This window comes from Macrobrachium nipponense, chromosome 41, assembly GCF_015104395.2.
Source record: "Macrobrachium nipponense isolate FS-2020 chromosome 41, ASM1510439v2, whole genome shotgun sequence".
Lineage (NCBI taxonomy): Eukaryota > Metazoa > Arthropoda > Malacostraca > Decapoda > Palaemonidae > Macrobrachium > Macrobrachium nipponense.
In genome coordinates this window covers 56461464-56477288 of record NC_061102.1, presented here as the reverse complement: position 1 = coordinate 56477288, position 15825 = coordinate 56461464, and the positions used below count along the sequence as shown (strand labels likewise).

Here is a 15825-nt window from a genome sequence, read left to right as displayed (position 1 = left end):
GCAAATGATGTCTTTAGGATAAATACTTGATCTGTGCAACTCCTACCCTTCGTAAAGCCAGTTTGTTTACTTAAAAGTTTTTCATTAATTTCTCTCTGTAGCCTGTTAAGAATAAGTATAATGCATATTTCATTCCAGCTGACCTAAGTGCAAAACCTCTAGCTATGATTTCAAATTCGCAACCCACAGGTTTTGTTTCCTCACTATATATTCTGCAAAATAGTCTAGTCCGTATACCAGATGTCATTTCAATTTCAGGTCAAATCACCTCCATCATACCTGCTGAGCTTCAGTCTCTAAATTTCTTTACCATTAATATAATTCCAAATACTGTGAATTCATTCAGGAGCCTGTTCAGGTGCTCGTCAGGTTCTGGCAGATCAGTCACATTGTCCCTTTCATCTCTCTCATTCATGTCCTCACAAAGGTGTTGGGTTTCTTCTTCTGATAAAATTTACGCATCAACCCTTATGACAAATGCTTTCCTGTTTTCACGCATGGATATTCCATTAATCGGCGAGCTACTCTAACACCATGACCACTCTTGAATGCATAGTTTCGTCACCATCATCAGTCTGTATCTCCATTTATTCTCTTTTATCTCTTCTTGATCTTTGATTAACCTCACTATCTAGAGCCCCGGGGCTCTTAACCCTTTGATGACTCCAGACCCCCAATGATTTGCCCAATATGGTTCCATACCCCCTTTGCTTAAGTCCACTAAAGTCCCTTTTGTTGACAATATAACTTAATAGGTTTAGTTTGATACATACTATAGGTAAGAATAGCTAGAAATACAACGTACAAGAAAATCAAAAGCATTTATAGTTTCATATAGTTATTTATTTACGAAATGTACCCACGTATAAATGACACATGAAAATCAAATATCAACAAATATCCAGAGATGAAGTCTCATACCCGCAGCATCAGCAGCAGCAGTAAGTGGCTTTCATACTTAAGAGCCCCTGATCTTGACCCCAAGTCCTTGGCAAGTATTTGGCATTCCTTCTCCCTGAAATTTGTCTATAAGTACCGCTTCCTTTTGTCCATTCTTTATTATATCCCAGGCATCATCCCGTGTACTCCTTGTTTTCTCAGTCAAAGATTGGCTGCAATAAAGAAAATACAGTAGTTAAAAGATGCTCCTCCTGTTGTCAGAGTACGAGCTGTGCTTGCGGCGGGTGCTGTCCCTGGCGCTTCCTGGAGAACCCGAAGGTGCGACGGAGGGCGAGAGAGAATTGTACATCCGGGGAAAAGTCAACACTGAACTTGTTCAGATGACGAGGGCGTTCGGAGCGTTACTGAGGTAAGCCCTTGTTGCTTTTATGATTATTGTTGCTGTTATAGGTAATCATCTTAGTGATCGTAGCTTTCCTGGAACTTGTTATTAGAAATGGTGCAAAGACTGGAGTCGATCATTTTCAACATTGGAAACTTGTCTCGTTCTGAAACAATCCATCCACTGTACGTCCGGAATTCTTGGTTCTATGGTTCGCGTCTAGGACCCGACGAATTTATTATCGACTAAAAAATTCCCCTTGGGTTAACAGATATGAAAATATATTGATTCCGAGGTAGAGCGAATTAGATATTAAAGGACATATTTAGCTTACTGTGTATATATGAATCACTGTAATGTGGTCATGGACATATATATATAATATTATATATATATATATATATATATCTATATATATATAGTATAATATATAATTATATATATGTGTGTGTGTGTGTGTGTGTATGTATATATATATATATATATATAATATATATATATATATATATATATACACATATACACACAGTTAATGTAGTCTTTTATCACTTATCATAAATCTTTTGATTACTTAGTCAAACTCTAAAGCCCTTTCCACACAAAAGGCAAATGCACGGCGTGCAGACACTGTTACCAATTTTGTGGGTGGATGGCAATCACGAGTGTGTTCCAAGCATAGGTTCGCCTGCCTGTGCTTACTGCCTACCTTGAACAATTTGATCTGGTAACACTGTTTAAAGGCGAGAGAATTGGGCAAATCCAAGTGCCCGTCATGTCTTTGCCCCTCGTGTGGAAGGAGTTTTAACATATATTTTTTCAATCAATCATAACAGTTCTTTGGTCCTAGAATTCAGCAATGTCGACGTCATGTACTGAAGCAGACATCCACACCGGAGAACAATACTCTAGTAAAGGAAGGACAAATGACTTAAAATAGGTTGCATTGATTTTATCAATATTATAAATATCTGAGGCCTTACATACAATGCCTACCTTTCGTGTGGTAGTTGCTGATACTTTCATTAGATGTTTCTCGAATGTAAGACGCCAATTATAACTTACACAAAAATAGTTAAAGCTTTAAACTCATCTACTATGAGATTCAGGGTCTCTGTAACACGGTTTTTTGGACTTTGCTCCTTGTCAAAGCATCGGATGTAGCTGAAAGTTGACATATGTATATTTTACAACCACACAAATTTTGTCAGCATTATCAATAACCTAAACCCGATAGTTTTAATTTTTTATAGAGTAAAAATGCTCTAGCCGACGCCATGGCCAATGATTACTAGCCAAGAGTCGAAAAACATTCATTATGTAAGCAAGGTGAACAAACACCTTTTGACTGAATGTTGCCCCGCCCATCCACCAGACAGAAATTCCATCGGCTTCGAAACCCAAAGACTTTATGAATGGCGGAACGATACATAGATGTGGGTGGGGTATCAGTGCTAGCATAGTAATACTACTATAGCAGTAGTGCCGCAACAGTATAGCAGTAATATACATGAATTAAACGTTTAGGCCAACTGCTGGGATCCTTGAGGATCATTTAGCACTTCTTACAACTACTCGAGAAATTAGTTTTTATAGCCAGAAGTTAAATTTTCTAATCCAACAATGCCCATGGTAGCCTTTAGTGTTATCTGAATTATAACGAGGCGAAAGTGGGTGGAGCCTCATGAAGGCACCATTCTGACGATAATTATTGGTGAAGGTTTAAAGCCAATATACGGTACCGGCTATTTTTTTTCAGTAAATAGGTAGATAGCCAATAAATAAAAATTGCTTGACATTGGATATAGCAGTTATCAAATCAAGCTTGTCTACTATGTTTTTGATAATTGCCAACTATTCCCTACATCTTGTCAATCTGATTGTGACCTATAAAGTAGACTGTAATTTCCTTGGAAACTTAGTTTGGTAGTTAGACTAATAATCGAAGTGTTTTTGTATTTATTAACATATTTTGTTGGTTTGTTCATTATGACAATTATCAGTGGAGAGGTTCCAGAGTTCATAAAGGTGTACTGCTTTGCTTGTATTTAAATTTGTATGTCATTGTTGCCAGAGGTTTAGCCTTCGTTACGTATAGCTAATCATCCATCGAGAAAGAGGGAAGAAATGCTGTCATAAGTTACGTAACGAGTGCGTTCGAAACCTTTTCTCGAAGTAAGTTGGCCCGTCTTCAAAAAAGGTCACTTTTACATTATAAGTACCAAATTTATTCAACCTACGTAGTGCAGAATACACTCAAAATTTATGTTTGATATAATATGTATTCTGAATAAGCATTATATTTATGAAAAGCATAGATAAAAAGTTATTGCGAAAAAACCGTGTTACAGAGGCCCTGAATCTCATAGTAGTAGAGTTCCATCCACCTGAGGGGGAGGATGGGGTGGAAAATCTGAATGAGGTCTGTTAATCAATAGTTTTTTTGTTTTACTGGAGTTCAGCCTCTTACCGTACTAACTAGTACACTATTCACTAATCAGTGCCTCAGCAGCATGGTTGATATGGTATTAGCGTCCCACCTCAGTGGTCGCGGGCTCGATTCTCGGCCATTCCATTGAGGAGTGAGAGGTGTGTATTTCTGGTGATAGAAGTTCACTCTCGACGTGGTTCGGAAGTCACATAAAGCGTCCCGTTGCTGAATAACCACTGGTTCCATGCAACGTAAAAGCACCTTACAAACAAACAAACAACTATTCACTAATCAGGTCCATGTCATAATTGAGACTAAGGGCAGCTTAAATTTTACTCTTAAATGGAGACTACTACACCAACAAGTCTTGCATTGTCAGCATACCGAACGATCTTGTGTTCCAGGCCAACAACCATATCACTTGTATACACTAAAAATAACAGCTGACCAAGAACACTAACCTTGATCTGCTGAAGATCCCATTAACAGCAACTCACAGCTGCTTACCTGTAAGAAAATCTTGAAATAACCCTATAACATATCCACCAACTCCAAAATTCTGAAGTTATTACATAAATGCCCCGTGAATTACTAAATCAAAAGCAGCGCTAAAATCTATTTGGATTAGTCTGGATTCAAAACCCTTATCAAGGTTCTTTTGCAAATGGCATGTCAAATCTAACAGGGCATCACTTCCTAAATGCATATTGACTATCAGTTAACAATCCTTCAGATTCCACATACGTTCTTGTATAGTGGCTTAAAAATAAGTTTTTCTGCAACTTTGGAGAGTACAGAGAGAACAGAAATTGGTCAGTAGTTACTGCAGTCGGCAGATATGCCATTCTTTGGAACATGCACTGTATTACTAAGCCTGTGCTCATCTGCAAAAATGCTACGCTGACTTAACAATCTATAGAATCTAATAAACTTTGGAAACAACATACTAGAAACCTTTTTCAAAAACAAAGGGAAGAAAACTATCTGATCATTAGTACTTTGATGCTTGTATTACTTTCTCAAGCAGTGCTTTAGCAAATCAACCTTCTATTTAAAGGAAAAAAATGCAGACTCTGAGTGCAGTTAAAACCAAGGATTTCCTGTATGAATTGTATGTTATCCCTAAACAAATAGATTTGTTAGACTCATTTACCAAAGAACTTGTCCCACCTTTGGCATAGTATGTTGCTTCTTACAAAGATGGGCAATCTAATTTCAAAAGAGCATCCAAATGTCTCCAAAAGAAGACTGGCAACTACCTTCCACAGACCATTGAACAGCAAGGAAAGAGCATTCTAGTCAAGGCAGGTAATGATACACAGGCAGCCTCACTGACTAACTTCAGACCTTCTTCAGTTGGAATTATTCAAACAGCTGCCCCACACAGGTCCTTTAAGACACACACACAAAAAATGGGGTAGATTCAGCAAGACCCTTACAACTTCTCTAAGGAAATGTTTTAAGTGGATGCCTTCCTCCATTTCTTTTAGTTAAGAAATGAGAGGGCACAGCAAAACCATCTTATTGGCCTTCTCTTCCAAAAACTTGCCGGTCTGCATAACTGTTGGACATTTGCTCACCAGAGTTAAGAAATCCAAAAGCATACTTAGCCAGTACTTCAAGCAATGTGAATATTGTCACAGGGAATTAAGTACCTGAATGCTATGCCTGTTCAATAGAGCATGATCTTGTGGGCCAGTGTCCTACTGACAGATTTTTCATTCACTGTGAATGTGGCCTTTCCTTAAATTCAGAATTTTGCCATCTATAATTTTGAATAGGATATCCTGGAAATTGTGAACAGGATATAAAGGTAGGAGTTGCTAAGTGAAAGCGGATGGGAATAATAAAGCCCTGAATCAACCTATGCTCTTATCTTGATCAGTCAATGAATATTTAGATAGAAGTGAACACTTCCCAATTTTCTTAAAATGTGCATTAATAGCCTTACTAAATTTCTGTTAAATTTAAGGCTGGGAAGGCAAGTCGGAGAAAAAGAATTGAATTTCTTCATTTGGACGGAGAATTTCAGATTTCTACTCATATTGAAGCCTATGACTTCTTTTACTGAAGCAGCCTTGAAAATTGAGATTTTCCCATTTCAGATCTTGTTTGCTGAGTGCCCATTGTTAGTGCCAGGTTACGTACTTTACAGTGTTGTCTGGCTGTGGGAACACCATTACCCAATTGCCTGCTGGTAGCGAGTTGTGCTGGGGGTTTATCCACCCCACGTAGGGGCGTGTTAAGGTAGTGAAGAATGGTGAAGGATATTTAATCATTACTGAGACTCTCCTTCTCCGGTGTTGGCTCTGATTATTTGCTTTGCAGTCTTGACAGCTGCTTCTGCCCTAGTATTTGACTGTGGGTAGTGGGCAGAAGAAAGGCAGATTTAGGTGCCCCGCTTTCTGAAGAAGGTGAGCATTTCATCACAAAGTTAGTACAGCTGTCTGTGGAGATCTGCTTGGTTACCCCCCATAGGGTGAAGTATTTTCTTAGTTGCATTATCAGCTTGGAAGAAGTCGTGCTGTTTGGGAAATGGGCTATTTCTAGCCATCTAGTTAACCTGTCTGCATAGGCCATGTACATATGGCCCTCCATCTGAAACAAACCTACTACTGTGCACTGAAAGGAGTAGTCCAGGGGTGGTGTGAGGCTCATTGCTTCTGTAGGTAGTGACATGCATGTATGTCACATGAAGTACAGGTCTATCTGTGGCGTTGTAGGTCACCTTCCATACCTGGTCAGTAGACGGAGTGCCAGACCCTTTGCTATAAACCCAGTGGAAGAACTCCATGGGTTTATAGTAGTCCCATCCCAAATGAAAAAAACTACGAAATCCACTTCTCTTCTGCAGAATTGAAATTTTTCAGGCTTAAGTGTGATACCTTTTCTTGCACACGTTGCCAGGAAGTCATGGGTGTGCCAAAAAGCTGCGTCTACACTTGTATCATAGAGAAAGGATGTTGTCGACACAGTTATATTTCCAGGGTACCCTCCTGCATGGCATCATCAAATCGATGTGTGTAGGCATTCTGAGGTGGAGCAGTAGCCCATGGGTGTTGTGTGGTAAAGTAATGCTGCTAAGGCGCGATGAAGGTAGTGAGCTTGCAATTTTTCTCATCCAGTTCTACTTGATGAAATCCCCAATAAGCATCAGTGACAGTCTTGAAGAACTCAACATGACTCCCAATACCATGATGAAGGGTGCAGGTGTATGGTGCATCTCTCTCATGCAGCATGCGTTAAGTCGCTGGTAATCAACAGTGCGTTGGGGCTGGCCAGACATCTTGGCTACTACCACCACATGAGCGCACCATTCTGCTGCCTCTCCAGGGGGAACAAGTTGCAGGACCCTGCTTTTTATGGCTTCGTCGAGTTGGTCTTTGACTTCATCCTCCCAATGATAAGGGACTGATGCAGGAGTGTGGCAGGGCACTGTACTGCTCCAGTATAGAGATGGATGTGATAAGGTTTACTGTCACTACTGGTGGAGGTTTCCTTGCAGTGCTGAATGATGAGGATGAAAAATACTGCAATAACCATTTCTTGAGTCTTGGAACATTCACATCTGATGGTGGAAGAGGACTGTTGTCAGTTTAGGAGGTGTGGTGGCCATTTTCAGACAGAGTTGTGTCATTGAAGGAATTAGGGCCTATTTATGTCCAATGAGGACACGGAAGGAGTGATGGAGGAATTTCTTTGGTTCCAGGCCCAGTTCCTTATGGGTTGCTAATGGAAGGTGGAAGAGTTTAGGTGTTTTCATGAAATAAACGTCCTGCAAAGTGGAGCACCCTTCATACTTAATTTGGCAGGTAGCTGATAACATGCACTTCAGGGGGTTGTTGCCAACATCCCTCAGACCAGCCTGGTGTTACAGCAGTGCAGATTGCACATTAATTAATGACAGCAGGGAGCGTCCTGCTACACACACTTGGGTGCCTGTGTCCACTACAGTGGTGTTGCAGCAGTGCAGGTTGCACATTAATTAAGGGCTTCAGCCACTACAACGGCTCCTGAAACATCTAGAAAGGCTGCAGGTCCCTCTGTATTCTTCTTACTGCTTCTGCAATATTTCTTTAGATGACCTATCTTCTGACAACCATGGCATGTGAGGAATTAGCCTGGGCAAGAGGCCCTGTCCTGACTGTGTCGACATCCACAATTACTACAGCTATGGTGCGTGAGGTTCATATTGCACCTGGCATTCTTGAGGAGCTCACTGTGCCATGTTTGGTTGAATATCTTTATTCTACAAGCATATACAAAGAATAATATATGCTCTCTGGTTGTGGGCAAAGTAGAGAGAGACAGCGTCGAGGCAGTAACATCATAACTGCCTACAAACCACCCACAGCTCATGCACTAAAAATCCCTACACTTTGATATCTTATTTTTTTCTTTGATTTTGTCTTTAGTTCTATGTTTTATTGTCACTTAATTCAGTTGAATTTTTCATTCTAGATTGACAATGGAATATAGTCCAGAAACTTGGCCTTTAGAAATCAATGTGGAAATGCTGAGTCAGCCTCACTTTTCAGAAAATACACGCTTCACACATGCACACAGTATATAAGTATCTGCATATATGTGTAGATATTCTTATACATATTTATATATGAGCCATGGCCCCGCATATATTGAAATTAATATCACACTGTATTAATGCATTCCAGGTTTATCAGCAGACTCGATTGTAATATCTTTTCGTCAATAATACCTGAGGGCCCGCTGGTTTTAGGCATTCATATCTACGCAATGTAAGTTATAAGTTAAGCCTTGCTATTATTATTAACCTTATTATTGTTATTGGAATATCATACTCACTGTGGAGTTCTGAAGCTGCTCTTCGCAATGTTATTCTTTTCCTATCCTGGGTTAACTAAACTTCAGGGTGAGTGCCATCTGCTTACTAGTGCCTCTATCATTTAGGCCTCACGAAAGTGTGGTAAAATCTTAAATGGTGCGAGAGGCCTGGTGCGGACCTCTGAACTCACCCCAAAAAATTGAAACGTCCTTAGTTCAATTATTAATAAAATTCAATGACAAAACAATTATTAATAATATTCAATGACAAAACAAATAATGAAAATTTGGCTGAAACCTCGACTGATTTCATCTTTGGACAATTATTCGTCAATAATATAAGAGTAGTAGAGTGATCGCAATATCTTCGATTCATTTAGAGTCTCACGCTCTTATTCTTCACCGGCCTTTTGACGTCACAATTCATGCAACTTCGAAGGGAGTGTATCGAAATTCTGTAGTGTAATAGAACCATAGTGAGGAACGAAAGCTCCAAATCGCCCCAGAAATACGTGTAACTGGACGCTGAAGGGACAAGCAGTCTGCAGCACTGTTTACAATGAGTCGAGTAAGGACATTCTAGGTAGTACATCCTTAGCATAAAAGCAATCTTTTTTGCAAAAACAAATAGCCTGTAATTAGGATATATCAGCTATTCTCGTTTTTTATTTAGTGATTTTCCATGACAGGACCAGTCGCTCTAGTATACTGCACCACAGATTGGACACAAACTGATATTTTTGTTCACTTAAAAAGCATAATACTACTAACTTCGTGGGTGTGCATCGGTTACACTCCTGTTGGTTTTGAGTAAATTTCCTTTAGAGTATCACTCTGAAAAGCCTCTCCTTTTTTGGGCTATACATTCAAGTCAGGTTATCCAACACCACAATGGTCCCGTCACATATAAACATTAGAAGCACACGCAGGAAAAGGTGCGAGACAAGATCGTAGACCCTGAGCTTTAGTCTTTATTTCAAGACCTGATCACAGTAACTGTGGCTGTGCTCAGGTCTTGAGATAAAGAAGATTTCCCGTGACACTTCTACCACTAAAGTCAGTATAGTGCAGCAGATCTTTGGAAAACATCGAAAATAAGACTGTCCGTCTTGTCTTTCTTTTTCGCTTTTTTAAAAACACATTTTAAAGTTCGTTCTACAATTCAGTACATATACAGTATATGTAATTTACGTACAAAATCATCAAATATATAGTCACAATATTTTTTTCATAGATCAATATGCTTAAATTTACTACGCATATACATACATATACACATACCCACATACTGTATTTACGTACATACTCATTTCACATACATATATATCTGTATATATTAAAATTCCAGGTAACTATGTGTACCTGGAATTTTAATATATACAGATATATATGTATGTGTAATGGTATGTATATACAGTAGTATGTGGGTATGTGTATACAGGCAGTCCCCGGATTACGACCGAGGTTCCGTTCTTGAGACTCATTGTATCCCCGAAAATCGTCGTAAGCCGGAACATCATCAAAAATACTGAGAAAACCTTACTTTTAATGCTTTGGGTGCATTGAAAACTATGTAAACTGCATTCTTATTGCATCTTTCATCAAAAAAAACTTAAAATATTGATTATTTTGCATTTTTGGTGTCATATTTCTTCTGCCAGATCAGCGTTGTAGACTTTTCAATATAATTGAAAAGCGCCTTAATCTCGGAACATCGTAAGCCGAACCTGCCGTAACCCGGGGATTGCCTGTAAATGTATCTTATTTCTAGGGAAGACTTGACTCAGCTGGATGAAGAAACTGCCTGTGCACTCCAGCTTATATTAAAGTCAGTATAGTGCAGTAGATCGTTGGAAAACATAAAAAATAAAACTGTATCTTGTTTCTAGGGAGGACTTGACTCAGCTGGACGAGGAAACTGCCTGTGCGCTCCAGCTGTTCTCTGAGGACCAACACCCAGCCAACTACAAGAGCGGCATATACTCCTCCAGCAAAGAGGGACTCAGTGTCTACGCTCTCCTCAGCCGGACATCTTGCCCCCTGTCCCCTCCCATACTCAGGTAAATCCAATATTGGAGCCTTTTTCACATAACGTAGAACCTATGCCATGCCTTTATGCTGGCCCCCTCATTCAACTACAATGAATTAACCACCACACAACAACACGACGAGCACTACATTTAGCACTGAAAGACAAATGGATCTGTCCCATTCTTTATTCCTCTCCCTAATACCTTTCTTTCACCCCACTAATTCCCCCTTCCAAACCTTATCTTCTCTCTGGGGTTTAAATCGGTGTGAACCGAACTTTCATCCTATCCTATCTCTCCCCCCCCCCCCCCGCCTCGCCTTACAGTTACAGTTATATACTCAAGTAACACAGTATCTTTCGTCCATAGATATTCAGCATATGACGAAGATATCGCTCGTGTGTTTACAGAGCAGCAGTTTTGTTAAGAGGTTGAAAATGATTTTAACTAGAAAGAAGACGTGATAAAGCTGTTAAGAGAGAGGGGGTTGGTGGACTGAGAGATTGAGTCTCACAGAAGGGAGCTAACATACCTTACGAAACAAGTGTTAAAGAATAATAACTGCTTATGTAACAGTCACGCAAGGCTTTTGCCTTTATTTCCCTTACACATCGAAATTGCACAGTCTTGTTCAAGATCTGTTTGCATATATGGATCTTGGCATGGTTATGATTAAGTAGAAAAGGCTATTCAAGGTGGGGCTTCGTTAAGTTTATTATCTACATTTAATAACGGCTATAAATTATTTGCAGAGCTCCCACAAAGACTGAATACCACTATGTGAAGTTGGAAATACTTAGCTCCTGTCAAAATTCTGCTCACAGAAATTAATTAGTAACTAAGATGGTGCCCGTTGACAACCTAATATTACTTTTTTGAGCCCATGAGTTGGGTAGTAACTGAATTTTCTCTGCCAATTGACACCATATTCGAGTTGCTAAAACTGTGTATTAAGGAATGTAAATTTCCTTTCAATGTAATTTTCATGAGCAGGAGTCTGGTATGGCGGTGGGGAACCCTCAGTCGCCGCTTTTAAATAACGTTTTTTTTTTTTTCCGAAGTTAAACTTTTATCATCTATTTTATCGGCGAATGTTTTTTGGTTAAGGTCTGTCGATGATATATTTTGTGAATGGGTTTTTATGTGAGGATGTGAACCTATTTTCAACTTAAGTGCATGTTGGTTCCCACTAAAAAATTAACTAATCGAGGAAGAATACAAATTCCCTTTTGCCCTTTTTGGATGTAAATGTGCATAGACAGACACGGTAACAGATTCAAATTTTCTGTTTTCAGAAAACCTACAAATGTATGTTCTTACATTCACTTTTACTCCAGCCATCATTTAAAAGTTAAACTGTATTTTCTACAGTGTTTTTAAGAGCACTAAGACTGTTTTGTCCTGAATTTAAGGAAGACGAGATTATCAAGATTTTACTTTCAAATTAAAGTATATCTGACATTTTTAGTTGATGTTGCTTTAAGATCATTGTAATTTGATCATTTTAATTTGCCTGTTCTACCCTTGTCTGCAGGTTTCTTTCTTTGCCGAAAATGTTAAAAAATTTAATGTTAATGTTTCTAGTAACACTGAGTCTGTGAGAACAATTTCGATAAAGAATTCTCCACATTGACAAACAGGTTACATATATGAAATTCCATGTAGAGATTGTAATAAAAAAAAACTGTTGGCATCAATATTAAATCAACATAAATATTGTGCATAGTCACTTATATAAGTTCATAAATGTCTCTGGGCTTAAAGCTGAATTCCATCCAACCCCTTTCTGGACAACGGGTCTGTATAGTGACGTAAGACGGGCACACACCGAAACTTTCTACAGCAGAGTTAGGTAGTTGAACATATGGCCAGTTTCGCACTCCCAGGCACCTGTCATCCAGAAAGGGGTGAAATGGAAATCTCTCTGAAACACCCAGACCACCATTAACTATATGAGTGACTGTACGTGTAGGAAATACATCGAGTGCCCTCTTTCTACACATGAACAATTTTGGTCATGCTAATATTTGGAAAAATTCAAATGAACTTTCATTTTGTAGAGATATTATTAAATGAAATATGGGTTGGTATCAAGAATACGCGTAAAGCGATAGCTACTGCTGATTTTCATTATTTCATATATATATATATATATATATATATATATATATATATATATATTGCGATACAGAATATATCTATTTACATTTAGTTTCAATATTCCAAATATATATATATATATATATATATATATATATATATATATATATATATATATATTGCACTGCAGAATATATCTGATTTACGCTCACCACTATCATTTATTTTTCGTTCGTGTGTGTGTGTGTTGAAATATTCAGGACAAAAATGCAATATCAACGTTCATATATCCTAACAGGGAGGAGTTTCGATTTTTTCAATTATCTATATATACAGTATTAGTCTTCCGCGTTGCATCTTTATCATTCCTGACATTTTGGAAGGGAGGTTAAATTTTTCTCTCGTGCTTACCTCTAGAACCACCGGTTTGCTTTAACCCTTCATGTTTACCCAGTTGATAACTAATCTTGCCAGACAGCGCATTCGGAAGTGTTCGGCAAAGTCACTTATCGAGCCGCCCTTTCAAATCATTCGATATCTTTCGGCCTCTGCTTCAGGAGGCTTCTCCTACGCCCGGTGACGGACTTGGAAGTCTTGCAGTCGAGATACGCTCTCGTCCAGTGGGCCATCGATCCCGTCAACCTGGAGACGGTCAGGAATATCCAGACCTCCATGAAGAAGATCACCAATGTCCCGGTGAGCTTTCCTTCTTCATTTCTCGAGGTTGTTCAGATTATGTGCGAAAAGTCATTCAGTGTCTTGATGGCCATCGCATCGTGAAAACTGCATTAATTGTAGGCGCTGAATAACCCTAGCGAATGCCATATTTACTTTGTATAAAGATTTTGATCAAACATTCATCACGATGCACTTCCACATTTATACTTTTACTCGAAAGAAAACCGTACAGCAGAAATCCCAGTAACGGTTCCTTACTCGACTGCTTTACGTGAAATCATCTATACACTTACTAAATATACCTTCAAAGCTATGCCGATAATAAAGTCAGGGGAAAAAGAAAGTCACATTTTTGGCTAGGAAAATACTAACACCCTAATATAAGTGACATGGTCAATCAGGAGGAGTATGAATGGCATATCTGCAAAGTTATACATGCCTGTATCCCTGGATAATTAGGTCATTGTATTTACTGTTCATGGATTCTTCATGGTTAGCACGGAACTAAATAGCAACTACCATATTAGTCTTCCAACTACACTGTTTTTTTTTTTTTCCATCTGTCCACCCGCCTGTGGTGTTTGCGTATGGTAACACTGCGTCCCGAGCTTTAGATAGTTACGCTATGTGTAAGTTTTAGGTAAATAAAAGGATATCTGGGTGTACATTTGCAACTGAAAAGTGTTTTGATAATGTACTGTATGCGAATTACACCGTTAATATTCGAAATAGGATATTGTTATTATTGTTAAATGTAAGCTGAATGTAACTATCTAAAGTTCGGGACGCAGTGTTACCATACGCTGACACCACAGGCGGGTGGACAGATGGAAAAAAACTGAGAATAGTCACTGGAGTTTGGTTCTCCTGCAACAGAATATCTGTGAAAGAACGAATCCAGGTAAAAAACTTCACGGGAAAAAAAAGTCAGGAAAAAAAGTCGGGAAAAAAAAAGTCATATTAATCTTTCTTAGATAGTGAACCCCAAAAGCTAATTTTAACCCGGTAAGTATCGTTTCCATGTATCCACCTGATGGCGATTCCCGTAAAAAACATAAACAAAAGACTGTACCTACATATCATACAGATGATGACACCCAAGAAACATTGTGATTTTGTCCTTGTGACTTTATTACCGGCAATCATAAATTAGTGTAATTTTTCTTTCCTAGCCAAAATTGAGACTTACTTTTTTCCCGTGACTTTATTACCGGCAGAGCTTTGAAGAAACATTCAGTAAGACTGTTTGGATGAATGAAAAGCAGTCGAGTACAGAACCATTGGGATTCCAACCAATGTACAGTTTTCTTTCGAGTAAAACTATGAACGTGGAAGTGCGTCATGATGAATGTTTTATCAAAATCTATATACAAAGTAAATGTGGAATTCGTCGGGGTTATTCGACGTCTACAATCAACAATGCAGTTTTCAACAGTGGCGGATTTAGGGGGGGAGCCGAGCCCGCCATGGCTTAGGACCCCGCGCCTCAGTAAAAAACAAATTATTATATAAAAAATTGATTAATCAATAATAATAGTATTATGATAACGATAATAATCTAGAGAGGTTCTCCATTAGAGAATAAATCCCGGAAACCTCACCTGCCACTCACCCCACCCCCAGATGTAAGGGGCCCCCTAAGGTCACCGGCCAAAGGCCCCGCACACCCTAAATCCGCCCCTGGTTCCAAGGTCACAAGAAATGGGCAAAGGGATTCAAAGTATAAGTTCAAGGAAATGTTGACGTGTAGGAAATATCGAAGTTGTATATCAGACAAAAGTAACGCCAGTTTTTGTAGACAAATCAAATCAAATATTAGATAAAACAGTGACTCTATAATTCTGATATGACGTAGTAGTGGGAATCACCATTACGAGGCGGCATTCCACCCGCCCCTACCACCCCACCCTCTCTCCCTGGCTGATACTGGATGAATCATTCTGCTTTCGCTTCCACAGCACGTCATGAATCGATTGCACCAGGGTCAACTCCACGTGCGCGACTGGAAGGTCCTCTACAACGTAAGTACTAATATAGCTCTGTCATGGTCTCGTCCCTGCATTCTGCGGCCCGCGTGGCGCGTCCGCGTGGCGCTACGCCTCTCCACACCAAAAATAAATATCATTATTATTATAAAAATAGTTTACCCAGACCACTGAGCTGACTTTCAGCTCTCGAAGAGCTGGCCCGAAGGATTCGATAAAATGCCGGGTCTAGGCCAAAGCCCAAGAACTGGGATCAATAATAATAATAATAAAATAATAATAATAATAATAATAATAATAATAATAATAATAATAATAATAAAGTATTTAGTGATATATTTTCAGTTCAAAACGGTGCAACAATACGAATGGTCATGTTGACTGGATGATCTTTTTTATAGGTCAGAATTTGGTAACGGTATAAAGCAAAGGTTCTTAACCTTATGATGACTCCAGAAGACCCCCAAGAATTGCCCAATATGGTTCCATACCTTCTTTGCTTAAGTCCACTTAAGTCCT

The 15825-nt window shown here is 39.0% G+C and overlaps 1 protein-coding gene across 1 annotated transcript in view; it reads left to right on the top strand.

Moving 5' to 3' along the window:
• LOC135212777 (mutS protein homolog 5-like) overlaps positions 1-15825 on the top strand; it is a 75578-nt gene that overhangs the window by 35089 nt on the left and 24664 nt on the right. The window contains exons 9-13 of the mRNA XM_064246549.1: positions 1162-1309; positions 8384-8467; positions 10403-10573; positions 13201-13339; positions 15280-15342. Coding sequence (XP_064102619.1) covers positions 1162-1309; positions 8384-8467; positions 10403-10573; positions 13201-13339; positions 15280-15342 — 605 coding nt within the window. The remainder of the gene's footprint in view (positions 1-1161; positions 1310-8383; positions 8468-10402; positions 10574-13200; positions 13340-15279; positions 15343-15825) is intronic.